The 26,161-nt window shown below is 37.7% G+C and overlaps 2 protein-coding genes across 2 annotated transcripts; one reads left to right on the forward strand and one right to left on the reverse strand.

Moving 5' to 3' along the window:
* Positions 1-12,060: 12,060 nt before the first annotated feature.
* On the forward strand, positions 12,061-17,467 carry LOC104239272 (protein NRT1/ PTR FAMILY 7.2-like). The gene is made up of 5 exons (XM_009793871.2): positions 12,061-12,399; positions 14,536-14,650; positions 15,400-15,617; positions 15,732-16,291; positions 16,385-17,467. Exons 1-5 carry the CDS (start codon positions 12,337-12,339, stop codon positions 17,250-17,252), a joined length of 1,824 nt encoding a protein of 607 aa, XP_009792173.1. The 5' UTR covers positions 12,061-12,336; the 3' UTR covers positions 17,253-17,467.
* Positions 17,468-18,413: 946 nt separating this feature from the next.
* Positions 18,414-25,904, reverse strand: LOC104219302 (arginase 1, mitochondrial). Its single transcript, XM_070170876.1, has 7 exons — positions 25,579-25,904; positions 23,868-24,037; positions 22,992-23,151; positions 20,700-20,833; positions 19,647-19,856; positions 19,341-19,451; positions 18,414-19,029 (listed from the first exon to the last, which is right to left on the reverse strand). Exons 2-7 carry the CDS (start codon positions 24,006-24,008, stop codon positions 18,769-18,771), a joined length of 1,017 nt encoding a protein of 338 aa, XP_070026977.1. The 5' UTR covers positions 24,009-24,037; positions 25,579-25,904; the 3' UTR covers positions 18,414-18,768.
* Positions 25,905-26,161: the final 257 nt, after the last annotated feature.

Here is a 26,161-nt window from a genome sequence, read left to right on the forward strand (position 1 = left end):
CGCCGGGAGATGAGAGAAAAGAGAGAGTCTCATTAGTGAAAACCCCTCGAAGGGCACTATGAGGCGACAAGATAGAGCAGCAAAAGCTACCACATTCGCAACAAGATGAACATCCATTTATCATCCCCAGCAAGTCAGACCATCGGACAAATCGATTGATACAAATAGACTGGGTCGGGAATCTATGGTGCACGCCATGATCACGGGGACCAGTCATGTCCTCCAGATAAGTTCTTTTGATTAGCTCCTCCCACAAAATATTGGTTCACAAAGTTTTTCTCTTTTCCATATCTTTTATTTCTCTTCCTAAAATTTGTCTTGAAAAGAATTTTTCAAAGCTTACTACCAGAAACCGGAGGGGAATTCATCCAATGCAGGATAATACAAACAGTCTTAGAAGCCGATCCCAGGCAGTGCAGTGATCGTGCCCGACAATTTTGGAGGAAGTAAGCTCCTAAAGGGAGTGGTGTCGGGAGTTAAAAGCAGACTCCCACAGCACGTGCTTAAAGAGAAAGCAGAAAAGGGGGTTAATTGAAAGCCAATCCCAGCAGGCTAGAGACCCCCAGCAGGCAACTCTGCCCACTAATCAATTATGGGACATAGAGCAAGAAAAGAGAAGAAAGGAAAAATCATCCGCCAGAAAGGTACCCTCTACCACCACGATAAAAACTAATTAAATCCATTTGTCTGCTGCAGGAAAACAAAGGATTAATGATGGCAGCAAGATGCAACGCCAGGGAAGTCACCAAAAACCGGGGCAGAAAATTTTCTGCCAATTGTCGAAAATTTTCTCGGAAGAACGGGGGAATAATTTCAAATACATTTAAGTTCTAGGTCGCCCACCAGTATAATGCGGGAATACATTTAAGTTCTAGGTCGCCCACCAGTATAATGCGGGAATACATTTAAGTTCTAGGTCGCCCACCAGTATAATGCAGGAATACATTTAAGTTCTAGGTCGCCCACCAGTATAATGCGGGAATACATTTAAGTTCTAGGTCGCCCACCAATATAATGCGGGAATACATTTAAGTTCTAGGTCGCCCACCAGTATAATGCGGGAATACATTTAAGTTCTAGGTCGCCCACCAGTAATAATGCGGGAATACATTTAAGTTCTAGGTCGCCCACCAGTATAATGCGGGAATACATTTAAGTTCTAGGTCGCCCACCAGTATAATGCGGGAATACATTTAAGTTCTAGGTCACCCACCAGTATAATGCGGGAATACATTTAAGTTCTAGGTCGCCCACCAGTATAATGCGGGAATACATTTAAGTTCTAGGTCGCCCACCAGTATAATGCGGGAATACATTTAAGTTCTAGGTCGCCCACCAGTATAATGCGGGAATACATTTAAGTTTTAGGTCGCCCACCAGTATAATGCGGGAATACATTTAAGTTCTAGGTCGCCCACCAGTATAATGCGGGAATACATTTAAGTTCTAGGTCGCCCACCAGTATAATGCGGGAATACTTTTAAGTTCTAGGTCGCCCACCAGTATAATGCGGGAATACATTTAAGTTCTAGGTCGCCCACCAGTATAATGCGGGAATACATTTAAGTTCTAGGTCGCCCACCAGTATAATGCGGGAATACATTTAAGTTCTAGGTCGTCCACCAGTATAATGCGGGAATACATTTAAGTTCTAGGTCGCCCACCAGTATAATGCGGGAATACATTTAAGTTCTAGGTCGCCCACCAGTATAATGCGGGAATACTTTTAAGTTCTAGGTCGCCCACCAGTATAATGCGGGAATACATTTAAGTTCTAGGTCGCCCACCAGTAAAATGCGGGAATACTTTTTAGCTCTAGATTTTGGAATCAGTAGCCCCCCACCTGAAGACGGAAGGTTACAACAGAGATCCCCAAGCAGGAAACAATAAAATCCCCAGCACCAAGAAGCAGAAGGCTGCAAAGGCAAGCGCGCGATCCAAAAGGAAGAAGGAACGCGTCTCAAAAGAAGCAGTTTGAGAACGTTATGGCATGCCCAACATAACAATTCTGATGAAAAGCCATACCACTGAAGAAACCATTGAAAGATTTAAAGAAGAAAGCCATGTTCCCAGCAAACCAAGCAAAGTGATGAGAACTGACATTCAGAAAAGGTGAAGGACCGGCATCATCTCCAAAGTTCACAAAATAAGGGCATCAGAGGAAAGCGTTAGCCGACAAGAAAGCAAGGCAACAAGAACAAGTTGAAGATGGATGAGATCTCACACTCTAGCTTAGCTTCTTGTTTTTCCTTTCAAGAATAATGTAACAAGGAGATCAGCGAGCAGTAGCATCCTACAGCAGCATGCAACTTCGCACAACAGCAGCAAGCACTACAGTCACACAGTAGTCCCAGCTACCAAATTTCCCGAACTACATTGACCTGATTCCTGTTCAGCCCAGGATATGTAGGAAACCTCTGAAGCAAAGGTTCGGTCAAATCTTTTTCAAAAACGCTTCACACGGAGTACTCGGACGAGCAAAAATCGCCCGCTTTATCATTGCGCGAAAACCCTTCGTGTCCTCGTGCAAAGAGGGGCAGCTGTAAGCACGTGATTTTTGCTTTACCAGCAATCGCTCCAAAAGAAAATAAAAATAGTGACAAATGACTGCGCTATACAATGTTTTGAGTTTTCCGTGATATGTGTTGTTAATCATTTGTGGGTCTGTCCATTTTGCATCTAATCTTACCGATCAAAATACAAAGCATGTATGTCAGGGTAATTAAAATCATAATTCGGTCGTTAAAAGAAAATCCACAAAAATATGAAATGCATCTAGGTGGTGATTTAAACCTACTTGAATATTTCAATATGTGAGTGATAACTATGTTAAAGGTTTAAATTAATGATTGTTTTAATGTCAGTTTTTATTATTTCTATTTATTTAATTTTAAAATTAGAAAAAGGAATAAAAAGAAAAGAGTGCAAGATTAACCGGACTTGGGCCTGTTTGTTTTGAATATTCTAAGCCCAAAAGCAGCCCAAATCAGCAGCCCAAGTGACCCATTCCCCAGGCTATCAAAACGACGTAGTTCAACACCAAAACTATGTCGTTTCAGGGATGATTAATCTGAGCCGTTCATTTCCAGTGATCCGATGGCCCTTATTAGCCCTCATGACCCGACCCACTCCCATTTTAACCGACCCCCTACTTAACCAAAATGGCACCGTATTGATAAGCCTCCCCAATCCTGACCATCAATTGTGATCAATCCAACGGCCAGGATTGAGTCACCCTCCCCGTATATAAACCTGACCCCTTACCCCCACGCCCCAAGCCACACCCCCCCTTCAGCCACTGTTCACCATCTTCCCCAGGACCCCTTTCCTCTCAAACCCCTAGCAGTCTAGGTTTTTCCCCCATGAGCCCAGTAACTACAGTTCCGATGACCACCAAAATAACATCCCCGATGCACCCAGCCACCCTGAACACAAATCCGTTAACCGCTCACCTCGAATCAACCCGTAGCTTCTCGAATCTTCAAACGAAGATTCGAGCAAAAACTAGATCTACACCGATTGACCCCAAACTCACACCACAGCCCCTCCTGACCTCCCTCACCCCCTGAGTGGCTTTGGTTCCGTTCGAATCTGACTGGAATTGAACGGTTCCCAAATCGAACCTCAAGAGCCCTAGGATTCAGATCTATGGGTTTTGTTCGAATCAGTGGCAGGATCAGGGTCTAGCAGACTTTTACCAAAGTGTTCTCAGTTGAGAACACTTCGGTTAAATTCCATTAGACCCCAAATAACCTGGTCCAAGTTTCGAGCTTGTGTCGATCTTAGTTTCATTCCCCTGAGGTATTTTTCCTTTTTCTTTTGTCCTCCTAAAATCTATCTGTCGTTCATGTTCTGGTTTGTTTTGTTTTGTGACTCATCTGTCCATGTTTGTGTCCGTTTTAAGTTAATGATGAGTTTATTTGTTGGTTTTATTGGTTGTTTGCTGTATATTATAGTTTGTGTAGTCATCTAAATAAGTGTCATCAACTGAATTCACTTGAAAGATTGAAAAATCAGGAGTCTACATTTCAGTACGATTACTGTGCATGTTTCTTTTATTTTATGATGTTGTTTGTAAGCCTGATATAGTAGCACGTCGATTATAGTTTACACCCTTGACTGCATATTGGATCAATTGGTTGTGAGTTGGTCAGGATTGGCTCACAATGTGGCCAACTCATACCATTTGATTGGCACCCCTGTTTGCTTAAAGTTTGAATCATTGCCTGAACTCAGGCAGAGAATTGGCAATTAGCTTTAGGGATCTAACAAATCAGCCTGAAAGCAGTTTGAGTTTAATTAGCTAGTATTCAGGTATTGGCTGAAATCAGAAAGGTTTATATACTAACTATTAAGAGTTAGGGTAATACAGTAATATGCAAGGTATAAGGGTAATCTTGGCATAAGACAGGGTCTGATTAGGGGATAATTTCAGAATATGTCAAGTGGTAATTAAAATATGATTAACCTAGTGACAATGGGGAACAAAACATGAGGGCATGGGTTTAAAAGGAATACTAAAATAAGCCCATAATCCTGGATTAAAGAATAAACCAGGCGTGGGGAGCAAATGGCTGGCACCAAAAGATGTTTAGGCATGGGCTTAAAGGGTATGGGCAGTCTGCCAATTGGCAGGGCAGGCAGCTCAGCTGCACTAGGTCGATTAGCCTATAAAGAAGCTGTTTCAGAACATAAGGGGGAGGAGAATTTTTTGAGTCTTGAGGCTGGAATTCTTAGTCTTGAGAAAGGTTTTGGGAGTTTAAAGAAAAAGACTGAAAACATAAGAGAGTTTCAAAAAACATTGTAACCAAACACTGTCTGAGAGCTATATAAGAGTTCATATTGGTCAAGCTGTCTTGGCCAAGTTCTGTTTCTTTGGCACTGACTGAGCTGCTTGTGATTGTCAAACTGTTGGTCTGCTGCATTGAACACTTTGTCCCTCTTGTTGTTTCCTTACTCTTTCCTGGGATTGTTTGTTTGGTGCTCGACTATCTGCTGGTTTCTTTTGTTCTGGGAATTATTGTTGGTTGTTTGTGGACTGTGGAAAACAATTTTGGTTGTTGGTTTGTTGCTGTGTTGTTGTTGTGCATCTGCTGCTGCTGTGTTTGTGGCATACTGTCCGACTGACCATTCCTTTCTTCTTTTGTTCTCTATACCAGGTACACACCTAATACACTGTCAGATGTAATTGGAAAATTGAGGATGAATACAAATGAGAAAACCTGAAGAACGTCTTTTATACATAGATTGTTGCATTAAATATCATGTAATGTAGAATAATTTTATTCTTGTTTGGATGCTGGAAGTAGCTTGCACGCCTAGTAGATATCAATGCATGGTAATTGAATATCAGTTTGTATACGTATGCTGCTAGTTAAAAGTATTCTCAATGTGTTGGGTTGTATCTTAGACTTAGTATAATCGTGTAGCATATTCTTTAATACATGCTAAGCATGAAGCCATCCATTGTTAGCTAAGTTCATTTCTTTTGATAAACTGCCTCATTATAATTGATAAGCCACACCTTTAAAACAAAAAACACAAATTCAGGGCCTCAACCTCATAAAGGTCGAGCCCAGATCAAAACAGACCAGGCGGGCCCGCATCGAACGAGCAGTGGCCCAGGTCTGGCCTATTACGCATGGGCTGGATTTGGGCCCGGGATTATTTGTTCGGCTGATTGTACATGCAGCCTCATTTCTGATTTTCAAGCTTTTCTGAATGTTGTTATAGATAACTTGCAAGCACATAATTAACTAGGACTATATACTGTTTTCAACTAGTAGAGACAAACGCAACAAGAAACGTAGTTGCTATAGGATATCCTTGTAAAATAAGGACGAGATGAGCCTCGACAAAAATAAAGAAAAACGTACAAATTGCGGGGCCCTCGTTAAATGTATATATTGAAGCATTCAGTCCCCAAGGTGGGTCGTTTAGCAAATCTCACGACCTTCCCAAAATAATAACACGATAGTCTCTTTAGGCGCGCGTTTAATAAGCTACTTTCGTAAACTCGGGTGTGCATTTCATGTGACCCAAATCCAAATCTCAAAACATCAAATAAAATGCGTTCCGGATTCTGGGTACATCTCATGTGACGCAGTCCAAAGACGTGTTTTAAGCAATGTTCACACTCTTGTAAAAATAATAAAGCGGTTAAAAGTCAAAATTTGCACATAAGTTCATACTTGTATAAAATCAGATAATCAAGCCGAATATAACAGTTGAGCGACCGTGCTAGAACCACGGAACTCGGGAATGCCTAACACCTTCTCCCGGGTTAACAGAATTCCTTATCTAGATTTCTGGTACGCAGACTGTAATATAGAGTCATTCATTTCCTCGGTTCGGGATTAAAATTGGTGACTTGGGACACCCTAAATCTCCCAAGTGGCGACTCTGAAATAAATAAACGAATCCCGTTTCGATTGTCCTTTAATTGGAAAAACCTCTCTGCGCCCCCGCGGGTGCGTAAAAAGGAGGTGTGACAGAAATAATACAACAAGATGAGGATATTGAACCAAGATCTGTCGATGAATGTTGACAGAGAAATGATTGGCAAAAATGAAAAGACGCTATCCAAGCAGAATTAACGTCACTTGAAAAACATGAAGTACTCGGACGTATAGTCCGAACACCTGAAGGAATAAAGCAAGTGGGATACAAATGGGTTTTGGTGCGAAAACGAAATGATAAAAATGAAGTCGTTAGATATAAAGCACGACTTGTGGCACAAGGATTTTTGCAAAGACCTGGCATTGATTATATGAAGACATATTCTCCTGTGGTGGATACAATCACTTTCAGGTATCTTATAAATTTGGCAGTCCATGAAAAACTTGATATACATCTAATGGATGTTGTCACAACCTATTTGTATGGCACATTAGACAACGAAATTTATATGAAAATTCTTGAAGGGCTCAAAGTTCCTGAATCTAATAAAAGTTTTCGGAAAAATTGTTCAATAAAGCTTCAAAAATCCTTGTATAGACTGAAACAATCAGGGCGAATGTGGTATAATCGCCTGAGTGAATATTTGCTGAAAGAAGGGTAAAAGAATGATCCAATTTGTCTTTGTGTATTTATAAGAAGGTCTGAATCTGAATTTGTTATAATCGTTGTGTATGTTGATGATCTAAATATTATTGGAACTCCTGGGGAACTTCCAAAAGCAGTAGACTGTTTGAAGAAAGAGTTTGAAATGAAAGATCTTGGAAAGACAAAATTTTGTCTTGGTCTACAAATTGATCATATGAAAGATGGAATTTTTGTCCATCAATCAACTTATACCAAAAAGATCCTAAAGCATTTTTATATGGATAACGCACATCCATTGAGTACCCCGATGGTTTTGAGATCACTTAATATAAATAAAGATCTATTCTGACCTCATGAAAATAATGGAGAACTTCTTGGTGATGAAACTCCATATCTTAGTGTAATTGGGGCACTAATGTATCTTGTAAATAATACTCGACCAGATATAACTTTTGTAGTAAGTTTATGTCACGACCCGAATTTTCCACCCTCGGGAGTCGTAATAACGCCTACTAATGTGAGCTAGGCAAGCCGACTGTTTGAGCAAATTACATTTTTACCAAATTATATTCCTTAACAATTATAAAGCAATAATGTGTAGAAAACGAAAATTTCAATAAGCGGAAGAAATGCAGTACAACTGTTTGAGCCTCGACCACCCAGAACTGTGTCACAGTTTCACAGACGATCTAAGAATACTACATACAAAGTCTGAAAGATAAAAGATACACTATTTCTGAACTGAACAAATGAAACATGAGTAAAGGGATAGAGGGAGACGCCAGGGCCTGCGGACGCCTGCAAGACTACCTTGGATCTCCGCATGGACTGAAGGCAGCCACCCAATTTACGGTCCAAAAGCTGCTGCTTCGGGATCTGCACACAGTGCACATTGTAGTATCAGCACAACTGACCCCATGTGCTGGTAAGTGCCTAGCTTAACCTCGGCGAAGTAGTGACGAGGCTAGGATCAGACTACCAAATAAACCTGTGCAATTTAACTATATACATCGGAAAAAGAAGAACAGTAATATACAGTCAAGTATGGGAGGGGTAACATGCTGCGGGGGAACTAACAACTTAGAATAGAAAGACAACAAGTAATTGAAAGAAACAACATATCTCAGACATCAATAAAGAATTAGGAATCAATAAGTGCACGGCATCACCCTTCGTGCTTTTACTCTCTTCCTCACCAAATCAATCAAATAATGAAAATGTGCACGACATCACCCTTCGTGCTTTTACTCTCGTCCTCACCATATAATCAATATAATCGGCACAGAATGATACATCGTGCAGCACGGAATCACCCTTCGTGTTTTACACTCTTTCCTCACAAATCATACACGGCATCACCCTTCGTGTTTTAACACTCTCTCACTAAAATAATACACAACATCACCCTTCGTGCTTTAACATTCTTCTTCACCCAAACAACAATCACAAATAATAGGCAAGGGAATAAATAAAATTACAATAAGAATCCCGGCAAGGGAACAATAGTTCAACAATCAAGTCCCGGCAAGGGAACAACATCAAAAGAAACATCAACATTCCGGCAAGGGAGATAACATCAAAAGCAACAATATCCAGGCAAGGGAGATGATATAATGATTCTCTTCTCTTTCTCACTTTTACTTCACAACTTGAGCCAATGCTCTAAAAGATTAAATTACAACTTATACTTTCTCATTTCATTGTACAACTTGAGCCAACGCTCCTCAATGTTCAAATGTCTCAATTACTTCCACAAACTTTGCCCAACAATAGAAATCATCATCAAAGCATGAACAATACAACGAAGTCATAATAATCACAATATAAGACTCACGGGCATGCTTGACACCAACATATAGATACTCGTCAGCATGCATATACATCATACTCGACAAATACCACATAGCAAATAGAACTCGACTCTTAATCCCTCAAGCTAAGGTTAGACCAAACACTTACCTCGCTTTGCAACCAATTCAAAATTCCAACAAGCCTTTGTCTCGCGAATTCGTGCCCGAAATTCTCAAATCTAGTCATAAACAATTCAAAATACTCAACACGAATGGTAGGAACTAATTCTATATGAATTTACAAATTTCCGGATTAAAATCCGAAATTTAGCTCAAAAATTATCTGTGGGGCCCACGTCTCGGAAGCCGATGAAACTCATAAAATACGACGAGTTCAACTATACAAAAATTATCGAATTCCGATGTCAAATGGACCTTCAAATCCTAAATTTTCATTTTTGGAAAGTTTTACAAAAACCACAATTTCTTTCATCCAAATCCGAAATAAACGATGAATATTGATATAAATTCATGAAATATAATCACATCCGGATATAGAACACTTGGTATTATAGGGATTTTACATGCTTTGCCGTGCTCCCGCCGCGCTCACAGGCGGAAAACTTTTAAATCGGCATGGTCGCGGCGTGCCCGCGCGCCTGGGCGCGCTTATGATACAGGTCCGGTAAAATAGTCATAACTTTTTGTATACACCTCCAAATGACGAACAGTTTGATGCTGTAGAAACTAGACTCAAAGAGTTTTAATTTGATAGGTTGATCATCACACAAATCGTTATATCTATATAGATATGCTCATCCAAAGTGAGGTCTTGCGCGTACTCATTTGCAACTTTAGTCTATTATGTAATTTTCCAACTTGGCTTAGACTTAGAACCTTCCTTAGACCTCATATCACTTATAGTATGTTTCGTACACTTGGTATCATATCCAATTGGTATCTATCATGTTAATAGGTCGTCGGATGAGAAGTAGAGTCCGCCCCCAAACGCATAACATACTTACCTCTTCTTTCGCATATTTCAATTTTCTCGAATTTTTACTAACTCCCAAAATTTCCAAAAATTTCGCCGGAGTTTCCTTTATAACTGGGCCTATCCACCTTTCAGAGAATCCGAGAAACCAATCCTAACAACATATACATAATCCAATCTACGTAACCCATCATGAAAATAACACCAACATTAGCCTCATAAGTAATATATTACTAGAAAAGGAACGACATTCACATTAACTATTCAGGTGATACTAAACTCATATCAGGTAAGTTCTCGACATTTTCATTAAACACAGAAATAAATATTTAAATTAAAGATGACATTTTTGGGTCGTTACAGTTTATTAGCAAGATTTAGTTCCTTTCCAACAACAAGACACTGGAATGGTGTTAAGCATATTTTTAGATACCTTAGAGGTACTATTGATATGAGCTTATTTTATTCTTATGAATCTGATTCACAGTTGATTGGTTATGCAGATGTAGGTTATTTGTCTGACCCATATAAAGCCCGATCTCAAACAGGCTATCTATTTACTTGTGGGGGTACAACTATTTCATGGTGTTCAACAAAATAAACTTTAGCTTCTACATCTTCCAATTATGCAGAGATAATAGCTATTCATGAAGCTAGTCGAGAATATGTATGGTTGAGATCAGTGACTCAACATATTCAACAATTGTGTGGTCTTTCTTTAAAAATGAAGATTCCAACGATATTGTATGAAGACACTGCTGCTTGCATAGCTCAACTTAAAGGAGGATATATCAAAGGAGACAGGACAAAGCACATTTCACCAAAGTTCTTTTTCACACACGATCTTCAGTAAAATGGTGAGATAGATGTTCAACAAATCCGTTCAAGTGACAATCAGAATTATTCACTAAGGTATTGCCAACATCAACATTTGAGAAGCTGAGACATAAGATTGGAATGCGTTGTCTCCGAGATATCAAATAAAGCTTTCATCAGGGGGAGTATAATACGCGTTGTACTCTTTTTCCCTTAACCAAGGTTTTGTCCCAAGTGAGTTTTCCTGGTAAGATTTTTAATGAGGCAGCACACAATGCGTATTACAAGATGTGTGTACTCTTTTTCCTTCACTGGGCTTTTTTCCTCTGGGTTTTTTTCTAGTAAGGTTTTAACGAGGCACATTACCTTTCAAATGAACATCCAAGGGGGAGTTTTATAAATAAAGTGAATGTATATGGATGTTCATTTAATCCATCCATATATTCTATACAATGTACTACTTGGATCGATGCACCTATTAATTCCTAGGATGTATCTAGTGAGTTTTGGTTGTATCTTGTATAGTATAAATAGGACATTCTTTGTCTATGGAAGAATACACAAGAAACACACTTGAATAAGATAACTTCTACATTTTCCTCCTATACATCTTGTCTCTATTACTATATTGTTCTATTTTGCTCTCATTTCTTAATACTGACAATATTGTTGCGGTAAAACAAATGAAATATTTCTTGAATTTAGGAAATCTTAAGTACTGTTTTGTTTTGGACAGGGATGCGGGGCGGGTTTGGCAAAAGCGACAAAAATTTCAACCCGTCCCCGCCTGGACCTGCCCCGCCCCACTTAAGTTTTTTTTCTTTTTTCTTTAATTTTTTTTCTAAAACAAACTAGTTTGACATTTTATTATTTTATAAAATGGAGAGTTTAATAGAATCACATAAACATAAAACTGAGAGAGTATTACGCCGATCTTCCAAAATAAATGGGTTACTATCATTTCCTATTATTAATACGATATCTTGATTTAAGTAATATCATTTTGTTGAGACTTATGCAAATTTATTAATTATAATCAAAATAGCATTCGTGCTAGTAAAAAAAGAATGTGAAACTGTAGTTGAAATGATTGCTTTATTTTAGAAAAGATAAAATTCAAAGCTGCCCCCGCATTAAACCCGCACCGTATAAGAGTAACCCCCACCCGGCCGCCCCGCATCAAACAAGACCCGTCCGCTCCATTGCCATCCCTAGTTTTGGAAAAAGATGATCAATACATATATATCTAAAACTGATGTAATAAATGATGAAAGATGTGTAGGGACCAAAAACAATCTACAAAAAGGCTCCTTAGAAGGGATTTGCTGACCCAAGAAATTTACTTCAATTCATTTTGACTGTTTTGTGTTAGCTATATTCCAAACTTGTCGGCCATAGGCTGCTTTCACTTTTCTAATGTCAATTCTATGTCATTTATTTTGCCTATAAAAACCTCACTTCAAATTCCCAGACTTTCATGTTTACTCGCAGGTTTTTGCACTTTTACTGAAATAGACACATACATAGTCATTGCATGGTTCCCACGTAAGAGAAAATATATATTCCCCTAACTCTTACCCTCAAAACCCACATAATAAAGACTCTGCATTTTCACTATAAATTGCTGGTTTTAGTGCTCATTTTCTCTTCATTACATTCTGCCTTCCTTCTTTTATTTTCCTTCTTGGAGCCATGGACCCAAAACAGCAGTCTGCTGTCAGAGATGAATCCTCAGTTTCCATGAATGAATCCGAGGTACATTTTCACATCATTTTTGGTTAATTATTTGATTGTTTAGCTATATATATATGGTCTTGTTTGTATTTTTGGACTTTGTTGTATAGGATTCCTTTGGCTTTTCTTGTCCTATTCTGGTTCTTTAGCAAACAGCATTTGAGATCCAACTCTATGTGTATCATCTGTCCGAAAAAGTACACACGTATAGAACGAGTTAGATATACATTTCAGAATTCATTCTTTCGGCTCAAAATTCCCACCGTCTAAATTATGAATCATCATTTAACAAACATAAGATTTCTGTATATACACCGTTGTAGTTGATTTGATATGAAAAAAAGAACAGAACAAAGAAAACAGCCGAAAGGTTTGGCTATGATAGAGCCAGCTGGGAGCTGAATTAATGCTTTGTGTGATAATTATAATATCTGATTGTTTAACATGAAAAATGGTAATCATCGTCCATCATTGTATTGTCACTTGTTTATCTGACCAAAAAGGATACAGCCATTAATTAATTTATATATGTATCTAAGCTGCCTAATTAATCAAATAAACGAAGAAAAGAAAATTAAAAGCATGCTTAACTTCACTAAAAAGTGACTTTAACTTTTCCTTAAACAAAAACTCGCCATTTGTATTAATGCATGCTTTCTTCTCGTGCATCATGCAAATGAAAACCTTCAAAAAGGTAATAATGGATTCCACCTACTTTTAGTTTTTACTCAATCTCTCAAGTGATCACATTGATTATAAGTTCATTGTTTCTCTTTCACTTTTTAAATAAAAGAAAGTCTGAACTACAAATATTTTTTAAAAGTACTGATTTTTACAGCTACTTAATAGATACAAATAGAGTTGTACAGTAGTTTTTTGCTGGAGAACACACCGAATGGCAATTTCACCTAATCTTTTCATCATGCATACGCTTTGTGTGGTATTATGTTCGCTTTGTTAGCTTCTAATTAACAACTACTAATTATTTTGTTTTATTTGCTATTTTCTCGGTAGTCCTTATCTTCAATCTCAAATCCATAAAATTCTGGTCCTCCCAATTATTTAGGACGTAAATCACCTTAAATACTTTTTGTTATTTATAGGTAATGGCATTTTATCATTCTTTCCATTTTTTGTTTCGATCAACAAAATATAAATTATACTATACTCGCTCCGGTCCATAATAAGTGACTAATTTATCTTTTTATTTTGGTCTAAGATAAGTGTACATTTATATAACCAAGAAAAAATTCAATTTATTTTTTCAAAATTACCCTTATGTACATATCCCTAAAAAGTCTTTTACTCCTCACATTAACTACGTTGCAACATTTAATTAAGGGTAATTTAGTCACACTAACTAGAATTTAGTATTATTTCCTTAATGGGTGTGTCCAAGACATATTGGTCACTTATTGTGGACCGGAGGGAGTATTTTTTTTTTTTTTTAACATAGGAGGTTGTGGGTAGGGAAAGAGTATGATTTGGTGGAAAATGGACCTTGCACCTCTATGTCCAAGGTTCTAGGTACACTTCCAAGAAATGTGAGCTTAGATAGCCAGCTGAATTTAATACCAGATTAGCATTTTTCTCAGTCAAATTGATTATCCATTTTGAACACAAACTATTTGTTGAAACAGAAAAAGACATATAATCTAGAGTAAAGATTTGCATTTTGATTCCGCTCATAACTAAATTTTCTTTTGGAAAAAGAAACTAAATGCTAATAGCCACCTTTGCATTATGTACTTTGTCAACTTTTATTTGGATTTCATGATCACCTCAGATTTATTGTGTCTACATCCAAATCTGACATAATCCTAAAAAAGTTACTCCTCTTTTTGACTCAACTTTTCAAAAACTTTTTACTAGAATTTGAACCAATGAGAAAGCTGAATTATCCCCTCTATATGGTCCCACACGATATTCTAATTTATTCTTATCAAAACAATTATTATAGGTAAGTCAAAGTTAATCGAAGTACCAAAAGAAAATCTTATACAACATTTTGTTTGTCTTCGTTTTTTTTTTTTTAAGTGGGGTGGGAGAGAAAAAAAGGAAGCATGCTATATATTACTATATAATATGAAACCTCATGATATTTCATGAAAGGATATAATATTTGAAATGTGATATCTTTTTATGTATGGCCAACAGGAAGGGAAAAAGAGACTTTTGGATTGTTGTACAAAAGATGGATCAACAGACAGGCATGGGAAACCAGCAATCAAGGCAAAAACTGGTGGATGGAAAACTGGAGCTCTTTTATTAGGTCTACTAATTATACTCTTACTACCATAGTTCCCCCCTGCCACAACATTTTCCATTTAACCACTTATGATTATGATAATTTCAATACTCAGGACACAAAGAATAAAAGTCATATTTTTGTATATATAAAAAGAAGAGATAAAGTAATTAACGACTAATTAGATCAAGCCATTTGAAGAGAGTGGTTTAACCATAAAAATAGGGAAAGAAACTTTAAGACAGTTGAGATTAAAATAAAAATCTGTTCCATTCAAGAAAAGATCGAACAGCATGCATGGCCATTGTTCTAGAAAGGCTTAAGTTATATACACAGAAAATACAAAGAATTTTTACAATATCAGTAGTGTAATTTAACATGTTATACCAGGTTATTTACTTTATTTATCAAGTTATCATATCATATTTGTCGTAAACAATCACATGTTATTCCATTCATTAAACTTAATCTGATGTATAAAAATATTACATATTATCAGTGCATAAAACTTAAACTCTTTAGAGAAGGGCAGAGAAAGCGATTCACCCTTGCGTTGAAAACATACATCTACAAGAAGAAAGAAAATGAGGAGTTGGTTTGACGATGCCAAAATATACAAAGAGAACTAAGAAGTAGAAAAAACAGGAAGAACTCATATTTTCCAAGTTTATAACATACATTTACAAAGTGCTTAATATATAATTAAGCTGAAAATATCTGAATTAAACTTCTTTATGATAATATGGTAGCGTTGTGTTCTTTGCTTGATGCAGTCAGTGAAGGATTGGCTGCAGTTGCATTTACTGGAGTGGAAGTGAACATGGTTCTTTTCTCAAAGACTGTCTTAAGGCAGTCAAATGCTGAAGCAGCAAACATGTTCAGCAAATGGATGGGAACTCTTTATATTTTCTCTTTGCTTGGAGCTTTTCTAAGTGATTCCTACTTTGGAAGATACCTCACTTGCATTGTTTTTCTAGCTGTTATGAATGTTGTAAGTTATATTTTTTTCGGCACACCCCCTTAGGCCCCACAATCTATTTTCAAGATAATTGACGTTTCTAAATCGTGAGGATTCATATAGCCGATCCCAATTTGCTCTTTGCAGGGTTTGGTGGTATTGTCTCTGTTAACTCAAGCATTTATGCTTGAACCTGAAGGTTGTGGCAAGTTGGGAGAGCTTTGTAAACCACAATCACAAGTCGAGGTTGCCATGTTCTATTTATCGATATACTTACTAGCTCTTGGGAGTGGCTCTATAGAACCAGCACTTGCCACACTTGGAGCTGATCAATTTGATGAAGAGGATCCAGAAGAAAGTCGTTCCAAGACGAAATTCTTTAGCTACTTCTATGTTGCTCTAAATCTTGGATCATTGGTTGCAGAGACACTTCTGGTTTATATGGAAGACATGGGAAGATGGGTACTTGCCTTTTGGATATCTACAGCTTGTGGCTTTGTTGCTTTGCTCTCAATCATTAGTGGCGCCCCTAGGTACCGCCATATTAGACCTTGTTGCAACCCCATCTCCAGGTTCTCTCAGGTAATCATCGCTTCTATTAGGAAAATAAAGCTTACTGTTCCTTCACATGGAGAGGGGTTGTATGAAGCACGAAGCAGAAATGAAAAAGACAGCACCAGAAGAATCTCTCATACAGATGACTTCAAGTAAGCTTAGCTTGCCCTGTTTTAGGATCTTATAATGCTGATTAATTTCATCAACTCGAACATATGACACGTTCCTTTAACTTGTACGAATAGGTTTCTTGATCGAGCTGCAGTTGTAACCCCATCAGACATGCTTATATTACCTGATAAAAGTGAAACTCATAACCAATGGAGGCTATGTACTGTGACACAAGTTGAAGAAGTGAAATGTGTGCTAAGACTACTTCCAATATGGTTTTGCACAATATTGGCATCCATTGTCTTTGTGCAAGTGCTTTCTCTCTTCGTCGAGCAAGGATCTGCAATGAACACAAGCACAATGATCTCGGGGTTTCACATTCCACCAGCAAGCATGACATCATTTGACATCATAAGCACATCCACCTTCATCATTTGCTATGAGAAGATCATAATTCCTCTGTATGTGAAACTAACCAAAAGTAAGCCAAAGCTCCCGAGTGAGCTTCAAAGGATAGGGATTGGACTTGTCATTTCAACAGTAGCTATGGTGATTGCAGGTTTGGTTGAGCAACACAGACTAAGGTTTGCTAATGAAGGAGGGGAAGAGACAAGTTCCTTGAGTATTTTCTGGCAAACTCCACAATATGTGCTTGTCGGAGTAGGGGAAGCATTCATCTATGTTGCTCAGTGGGAATTTTTTGCATCACAAATTCCCGATAATCTGAAGAGCATGGGGCTTGGGTTGTCCATGTCTTCCTCAGCACTAGGTAGCTACTTGTGCAGCATTATATTAAGTGTGGTGATGAAGATCACAACAAGGCATGGAAAGCCAGGTTGGATACCTGCGAATTTAAACAACGGGCACTTGGATAGGTTTTTCTTCCTTTCAGCTGCTTTGACTGCACTAGATCTTGTACTATTTGTTGTGTGCGCTAAAAGGTATAAGTCTATAGCACTAGAAAAAAGAGAGATAGGACAAGAGATGGAAGCTACAGCTTGAACTAATCAAAATTGTAACAACTCCACAACAATTGTTCTATTGTTTAGGAAGAAACACAAAATGAAGTAGAGCATTGTGGAGCCTTACTCAAGAGGAAAGAAGAAAATTAAATAGAAACCAAAAGAAAGCATGCTTAATTAGATACTGAATGTGTTGTGTTTTGTGACAATCTTGGTATTGACAAAAACCTCCTTGCAATCTTGGTTTTGTTGTAATGCTTCATATATAGGATCATGTTAATGATAGAACAGTCATGTTTTCATGTTTCGGTAGAGTCCACTCTCAACTCACGGTAACAAGGCTTAAAATCTTTTGAACATTAGAACAGGCACTCATTCTACTGACTTCCAGTTGCAGGTCTTTAGCAATAGTTTTGTATCATTGTCATACCTATGTCACGTTAATGACTTTCAAAAAGCTATTTTAGGGACTGCAGTTTTCCTTCATAAATGTTTGCTTGTGGTTACAGAGTAAACTGAAGAGCATGCAGATTTGGACAATATTCAGACTAAGCTATAACACATATTACTGTGTCAACCAGTTAAACAAATCTCCACAAAAGAAAATGTTTTAAAGAAGGAAAACTGGGACTCCCTAGGAGCAATGCAGCCTCTATCTGCCTCGTGCACACTTTACATCTTAAATTATTTGGACCTGTAGCCCCCAAACATTGTGTTTGAAGTTTCTTTACATCTAAAAATAATTTTCTCCTAAAATTATTAAACTGGGTGGCTTAAAATATTAGGATGTATATAAAATTTTATAAAAAGGGCAACCCGCTGCAGTAAACTCCCGCTATGCGTGGGGTCCAGGGAAGGGCCGGACCACAAGGGTCTGTTGTACACGGCCTTACCTTGCATTTCTGCAAGAGGCTATTTCCACGACTCGAATCTGTGACCTCCTGGTCATATGGAAGCAACTTTACCAGTTACGCCAAGGCTCCCCTTCATATATACAATTTATGCCCCGATAAAATCAATTCTTGTACAGTATATTGCTTTTGAATTATATAATGTTTAATGCATTTTCTCTATTTTTTTTAAAAAAAAATTAATCTGTTTTTATTTCAATTTTTATTTTTAGAATTATCAGTCTAAAAAGTCATGGTTCCGGGCTATGCCTCGCCCCATTGGTAAACGCTTTGTTCTACACCACAAAAGATTAAATAACATCCGTACACAACAAGATTTGCATTACTTACCAGATATAAGTAGGAGCAGCGAAGAAAGCTTATTTTGGGAGGTGAGCTTACAGATATCCCAATCAATAACATGAAATAATTCTCATTGTCTAATTTGATCTTGCAATGGAAAACTGAGCATCTACTAGGCCTACCTGATACTTCCATTTTAAGTTCTAATACGGTTTCAGTGCTACAATAAGGTGAATAAACACTTTCTTTGGTGCTTATCCTCTATTAAACTTCCCAATAAAAGTGAGTATAAATCTAACGCAAGCGGTCTATATAGGATGCACAGTATTGCGTCCTTCATAAATTTAGAATAACCTGTGCAGATCACTTGGATATCTTGGCAGTAAGTTCTCTTACCAGCTTCGCAGCAACCATTGCAGTCATGCCATCAACAGTATCACGCTGTGGGTTGAACTCAACAACATCAGCACCAACAACATCCGCTTGAAGGTTATGCAGTATGTTTAGAACATCACGGAAAGAGAGACCGCCTGGTTCTATATGAGATACTCCGGGAGCAAATGCTGGATCCATACAGTCGATATCCACAGAAATATACACGCCCTTCGCACCTTCACCAAGTTTCTGAAAAGTACAAAAGTATTTACCAATTGAGATTATCAATGTAGCAAATAAATGATGAAATGCCAGTGTATAGACATTCGAGGTCTGGCAGTGTTTACATTTGATAACATAACGCAAAATATGAAACCAAAGGGGATAACTTATAGTAGGATATACAGAGAATCAGAGAGAAATATGAGAGTAGTATGCATCTGGAATAGACTCAGCACATTTGAAACTCCTGAACTGATGAACACGTTTGCAAGTATATAATTTGGGGAGAAGAAAGAAGAGTGGAAGGGAAAGGAAAGAGATGGTAAAGAAAGACAGACCAGATTCTCCAAAAATTGGCGGTCTCTGGAAAAAGTTCGCATTTCGTATTGCTCCACGCCAAACCTTTTTCCTTGTTCACGACCTTCTTTTGTAATTGATCTAATTCCCACCTACAAACAAGATCAAGGGTTTTGTTAAACAATTTCTAAGGTTTATGCTAGCGAGAGTAAGCTACTTGTAAACCCAAAGAGTACATCATTGAACAGCTTATCCTATCGCAGGAGAGATCGTTTTACATAGGAATGCAAGAAATGTAGTACAAAGTTATACATGCTTAGTTGGTCTATAGGGAAAATTTAGATTACTTGCAAAAGCCGTCGAGCGTAACCACCCTCCATAATTCGTGCAAAGCTTGATGCATGTGAATATTTGTTTCCTTCAAAGGAATGGTAAATATCAGGATGAGCATCAAGGTGAAGGATATCAATAGGTCCTCCAAGCTTTTCAGACACAGCTCTTACAACAGGATAGGATATGGAGTGATCACCCCCTAACACCAAGGGGCGCAATGGATCCTGAAAAGTCAATATGAGAATTGAATTAACAAATTATTAAGTACGGGAAAAAGAAAAGAAACCGAAGCATATAAACCATTGCCTAATAAGAACTACTTTGAGTAGAGTTCATAATTGTAGAGAATTGTTTATCCCGACATCAAAGTATATTAACATTCCATTCAGAAGTAAGGAAATCATACAACAAAAGTGAGTTTTGATGTTTCATTGGATAACAGCTGGGAAAAGCTGATTTCTTTCATTCAACGGAAGATCTTTTTCTGTTTAGTTGTTCACTTTGAGGTGAAAAAATTGGCTAGGACTATTGTGGCAGTACAGAAAGGCAACAATATTTTGATGCCCATATAGTCATCAGTAAACTGTCTCAAGCAGGTCCTTCCAGCTCCAAAAATCATGTTATGGATAAAAGATCCATGAGAACAGCATATGAGGTCATGAAGAGAACTCTCCTTTACCCTTTTTAACTTCTCTTAGATATGGATGAAGGTGAGAGCTAATTTTTCACATTGGTAACTTCAAATAATATACATAGAAAAGATAAAGTTAAAGCTAAAATTCTAGAATAGAGCAGGTAGGAGTCAAATGTAAGAAAAAGAAATACTCTAAATTATATCTTTTTTGTTTCCTGGTTTTGGGTGGGAGGGGGTTTCGGAAGTTTGATATGACGTTATAAAATGGATTTAGTAAATTCTCTAACTTGAATGGGTGCGCCGGGGTGGGTGGGTGGGGTGGGCGGCGGCCCTCCCACCGTTCTAGCAAGGCCTATGATTTTAGTATCCATCCCTTGCAGAAAAAGGACACCAAATACTTTCTCAGAAGTTATTTACATAAAAGATGGTTTACCTCCTCCATCACTAGCTTGACAGATTCACTTATGATACTCATCAACCTATCATCATCAACGCCACTATCTCGCAACTCTTGAACTGGCACATCACCAACATCGGTTAAGATGCGTGAATCATTTAATTCTTTTCCTGCATAATAGAAATAACTTGTTTAGATTTCAGATTTCGAATATCGGTGAGCTAAAAGGAATGTCAACATGTATAGTGAAAATTGCCGATAATAACATTCAAGAGGTTCAGCAAATTAGACTGAGTGTCTGGCTGTTCAAGCAATCAGATAGCACTTTTTGGTGCTACTTTATGGTGTGACTTCCTGGTGATACTTGAACTTTTACTTGTCCAGAAGGATCCGTCAAATAGAGAAAATCTTCCAAACAACATTGATCAGTTGCTGAAAAGCTGATCAGTAGATGCAAGAGATGAATAGGAGGAACAAGGAAGACCGAATTACTCTAGATCAAGGGGTCATAGCAGAAAAGGGAACATGAAATAGTGATTGATTCCCTTCAGATTTTGAGCAAAACCGGACGAGCGACCATAAGCTTCAAGCCACACATGGTTAAAACGATTTAGAACATCAAGTTTCTTCGTTAAGATTCAATTGTTTATTTTTCTTTTTCTCTCTTGGGTCCAACCAATAATCTTTGAAACTTCATTACGATTCACTATTCCTTTAGTATCATGTTCTATTGACACATAAAAGGAAATTAAACTGCTCTACTAAAAGGTAAGATCATTTCCGAGTTTTAATGGCATTGTAGTGCATTAGCCGAAAAATTGCTCAATCTAGGCTACTAAGCTTTACAAAAATGTAATATAGTATGCTAACCAGCAATGCAACATTTCTCTTAATCATAGAACATCCAAGCAACAGCAGCAAAGCGTCAGATATCCAAAATGAAAGTTAGCACCAAGACAACGGAATTTCTACAGCAATGAACTAAATACATAACCTCTACCTAGCAGCTTAAGGTTTTCGATGAGATGAATATTTATCAGGGTACAGCAGACATGGGTCTCGAATTCGAGTGTCACTATTGACCATCACAAAAATACTTACGTGCTTGGCACAATGAAAATTAGGCCCGACCATGATGGAGCTGCAATCTAAAATAAATAAATAGAAAATATCCATTTTTAACAGTTTAAATCTGTCGATGAGCCAGTTCACACACTTCAACAAAACCGACAACAGAGGAGGCCAAAACACCGAGGTATCTGGCAAATGAACCAAATAGACATGCGCAGCAGCTCGAGCTGGAGATAGAACGGCTACTAATAAATGCAGAGAAAAAGATTTACGAAGTGAATGATTCTGACCACTTATCTACTAATATAATTGAAAGCTACACTTCGCGTCAAGATAAAATTTTGGATAAAGGGGCTAGCCCGTTTGGCCAAGCTGCAAAAATCAGTTTATTTTGAGAAGTGCTTTTTTTCAAAAGTGTTTTTCTCAAAAGTACTTTTGGTGAGAAGCAGTTTGTGTTTGGCTAATTAGTTTGAAAAGCACTTCTGAGCAGCAATTAGTGTTTGGCCAAGCTTTAAAAAACTGCTTCTAAGTGTATTTTTCTCAAAAGTGCTTCTCAAAAAAGTGCTTTTGGAGAGAAGCTACTTTTTTCTGCTTCTCCAAAATTGCTTCTGCTTCTCCTCAAAAGCACTTTTTTTCCTTCCAGAAGCTTGGCAAACACCTCAATTTTTGGCCAAAAGTGCTTTTGGCCAAAAAAAAGCACTTTTGGCCAAAAATAAGCTTGGCCAAACAGGCTATAGGTTGGCTGGTGTAACCACTGCTGAACTAAGGTTTTGGGTTCAAACACCTACATCTTCTTTACAATTTCCGACCCCGCCACCCCCTTCCCTCTCATGATTAAATTAAACAATTTCACAGTAGTGCATTCTTCCTTACACAACATGATGAAAGTGATTATTCACTTTCCAGACTTCTGTATAGTAATTACATGGAAATGCAGATGGTTCTGCAAATAATATGTATTGCACTCTTTAGTCACTACACATAGATTTTCAAAAATGACATGAGGAGAAAAACCCCCCCCCCTCCCCCCGGGGGTAGGGGGTGGGGGATGGGATGTCTTTCACCATATATATCAAAATCTCAACTGCAACTAGATCTGATATTGGATAGAATGAGTATAAAGCTTAACCCAATATTTATTGAATATGGGATTGTGATTTGATGTTCCCCAAGGAAATTATAGTCTTTTGAAACTCATCTCGCACGAAGTAAATGATGTGAAGAATAATCGTTTTAACAGGTAGATACTTGATTTACCTTCCTCAGTCGTGGAGTTAGTGCTGCCACACCAAATGGCCTCTCGTATACGAGGAGGAGCAAATGCTGGCCCCTGGAGAAATGAAGAGTTATGTCCCAAAGGAACTCCAAGAAGAGACGTTGAGGCCACAGCACCTCCGAGAGCACGAATAAGCTCTCCCTGTAAGAATAAACTAAAAAGATCAGGAAGGGAATAAGGTCATTCATTCACGTCAACGGTCTTACAGAAAAATAACTCAATCGTCAAAGCAGAACCAACTTGTAGGTCAGTGCGAACGAGAAACAACAAGCCCTAAAGGGAGAGCTTGTAAGACAATGCAACAGAAGTAGCTGCTAGCTTCTTTCTCTCCTTCTCTCCTGGTACCCTATGTTCTATACTATCCTTAACCATGATAAGGAAATTGACCATTATCATATTAGGATACACCTTCCACTTTCCCATTGCATTTGTATGACTAGATTAAGTGATGATGTAGGGATACAGACCAAGCAGAAAGTTAACACTGCTTTTAAAATGGCAAACAATACAAAACCTAAAAATATCTCTGCTGCTGGCGAAATGTTGTCATGCATATCATCTCCAGTCATACATAAAACTTTTTTCTAATGATTATTATCATATGTAAAACTACTTTACATAATAACTCAATGCTGAATCTACAAACACCCACGCCATTAAGAACCACCAAGATAAACCAAAGAAAGCTTTTGCATGGGTGCTGTTAGGCCATTAGTTCAAAACCCTTGTACAAAAGGTTCTACTCACAACTAGTACTTACACAATTAGCTTGCTGTAGCCAAATACAAAAATACTAATGCATATCATATCACCATAGTTGCCCACTCAAAATTACATTCTTCCACATCCTACATTACCTTAAGCTTTGCTCTTTCACGAATAAGTGTAAGAGATGCTTCTATAACACGATTCTGTCCTTTTTCTACTAATTCTTTTGGAACATTCGCCGCGTTCAATTTCTGCATATAGTGGATTCCCATCCTTCCTGCACACTTCATATTTGCTAATTCTGGTTATCCTGCAAAGTCTGGTCAACATAGAAAAACAAAAAGACATACAACTTAATACAAAAATCTAAAGTTGCTAAACAGACAAGAACAAGACAACATAGAGAGAAACTAACAAAGCATGAAGTGACGCAACAAAATTCACCAGATCTATTATATGACCTATCTTCAACGGTTGGTCATGTTTATGAACAAACATCAACCACCAAATTGCTATGTTTTTCCTACTTAAATCCCCAAAAGAAGAGAGGACACTTAGAAAAGACCCTCCACAAGTCTGTTAAGATTTCAAGCCAACCATGGCATATCTACAGGAATAAGTCTGCTTTTTCAAGAAGAGCTTTTCAATTTTGCAATTGTTTCTGGTAAAAGGGTTTGTCGTCAATCAAATTGTGAACATACAGAAAGGCATAGTATAGTTAAGTCATGTCACCACCAAAAACAACTACATCTCACCCCTCAGTCCCAAAAGAGTTGGGGTCGGCTACATGAATCCTCACTGACCATATGTCTCCAGCTGAGCTCAACTCATGTCATCGTCATATTGAATAAAAATAAAAGCAATTAAATATACATAAATAATATTAAAGAGGTTGTGAGTTCGAATCTCCCCAAGAGGGGTTGCTCTGCTGGTAAGCAACCCCCACTTCCAACCGAGAGGTTGTGAGTTCGAGTCTCCCCAAGAGCAAGGTGGGAAGTTCTTGGAGGGAAGGATGTCGGGGTCTATTTGGAAACAGTCTCTCTACCCTAGGGTAGGGGTAAGGTCTGCGTACATACTACCCTCCCCAGACCCCACTAAGTGGGATTATACTGGGTTGTTGTTGTTGTTGTTGTTGTTTATATTTTTAATAGCATAAAAATATATAAATCTACGGTAAGGTCAAAATACTATTAGAAAAGCAATAGGTTCAAAATCAACTTACTAACATGACTAAAACCTATTTCCAACTATTCTCCACTAGTAGATATCTTTTTCTTCCATCAGATAGTGAAAAAATAGAAGGGAAGGAAAAACAAGCAAGGAAAAAAGAAAAAATCAAACTTTTTCCTTGACCGAAGATCCTCCAAAATAGGAATTTTTTACTCAAGCTAAACAGCCAAACCCATGTTCATATTCCCGTACAATTTCCAGTTCCTAGCTATTCTTTGGTTAATCAACCAAAAGTATAGCAATTTTCTTTAACTCCCATTATTTTTTATCTTTCTTGGAAGAGCTAAACTTCCTCTGTAAACGGAAATAGTACAACCCAACAACAGACGTACATACTTATAGATGAACAATGTTTAAAGAAGCACCAAATTCAAGAACCAAAGCTTACTTCTTGAATGGCAAGAAAAAGCAATATTTATTGGGAAGAAGGACGAAGAAGGCTTGGAAGGTGATATAGTAACAAAACAGCAAAGGTATCAAATTTGCAGATAACATATTTAAATAAGCACATAATTCAAGACAGAAAAAGCTTAATTGTTGAAGGGTAAAAGATTAACATAGTAGTAAGAAGGAAAAGAATAAGGTTCTAAATAGGGTATGAAGAGGAACAAAGCGAGAAAGTGATCATACCTGCAAGAAGCAGAGGCAAACAACAGGTCAAGAGAACCGAGAGTTGAATAGATCTAAGGGAGAAAGGGTTGTGGAAGGACAGAAGAGCGAAGGTGGAGAAGGGGCATGCAGTCCTTTTTGTAGTTGGTAATATTTGCTGCTTGCAGCAAATGGAGTGTGAAAAATGGAGTCTTGCCAATAATATTAGTGATCCAACTAGATTAGCGCACTTCGCACGTAATCACTGACTGCTAAACCCAATCCATCCCCTATCGCTAAACGGATTTGTCCGACCAACCTAATTAAATATTCTTGATACCCCTCCTGGCTCCTGCTTGATTTTAGATAGCACGAGACGAATGGATTTTTCATTTTATAGTCTGCTTCTTCAAAGTCAAAAATATATTTTTTAAAATCTTTTTTTTAAGTTAAAGTATTTGGTCCACTTTTATAAGGAAAAAGTATTTTTTAATATATGCATAAACAATTTTGGAGAAGCAGAAAAAAATAGTTTCTTTTCGAATGCATTTTTGAGAAAAATACACTTAGAAACACTTTTGGTTGTTCAGAAATAATTTTCAAATTAACTAGTCAAACACAAATT

This window comes from Nicotiana sylvestris, chromosome 1, assembly GCF_000393655.2.
Source record: "Nicotiana sylvestris chromosome 1, ASM39365v2, whole genome shotgun sequence".
Lineage (NCBI taxonomy): Eukaryota > Viridiplantae > Streptophyta > Magnoliopsida > Solanales > Solanaceae > Nicotiana > Nicotiana sylvestris.

Excerpts from the sequence above, each read along its gene's own strand:
- LOC104219302 (XM_070170876.1), bottom strand. The coding sequence starts at position 24,008 with ATGAAGTGTGCAGGAAGGATGGGAATCCACTATATGCAGAAATTGAAC. Across the intron at positions 23,152-23,867 it reads GTGAAAGAGCAAAGCTTAAG|GGAGAGCTTATTCGTGCTCT; the intron begins GTAATGTAGGAT and ends TTATTCTTACAG. Across the intron at positions 20,834-22,991 it reads TAACTCCACGACTGAGGAAG|GAAAAGAATTAAATGATTCA; the intron begins GTAAATCAAGTA and ends TCTATTATGCAG.
- LOC104239272 (XM_009793871.2), top strand. The coding sequence starts at position 12,337 with ATGGACCCAAAACAGCAGTCTGCTGTCAGAGATGAATCCTCAGTTTCC. Across the intron at positions 15,618-15,731 it reads TTCTAGCTGTTATGAATGTT|GGTTTGGTGGTATTGTCTCT; the intron begins GTAAGTTATATT and ends TGCTCTTTGCAG. Across the intron at positions 16,292-16,384 it reads TCTCATACAGATGACTTCAA|GTTTCTTGATCGAGCTGCAG; the intron begins GTAAGCTTAGCT and ends TTGTACGAATAG.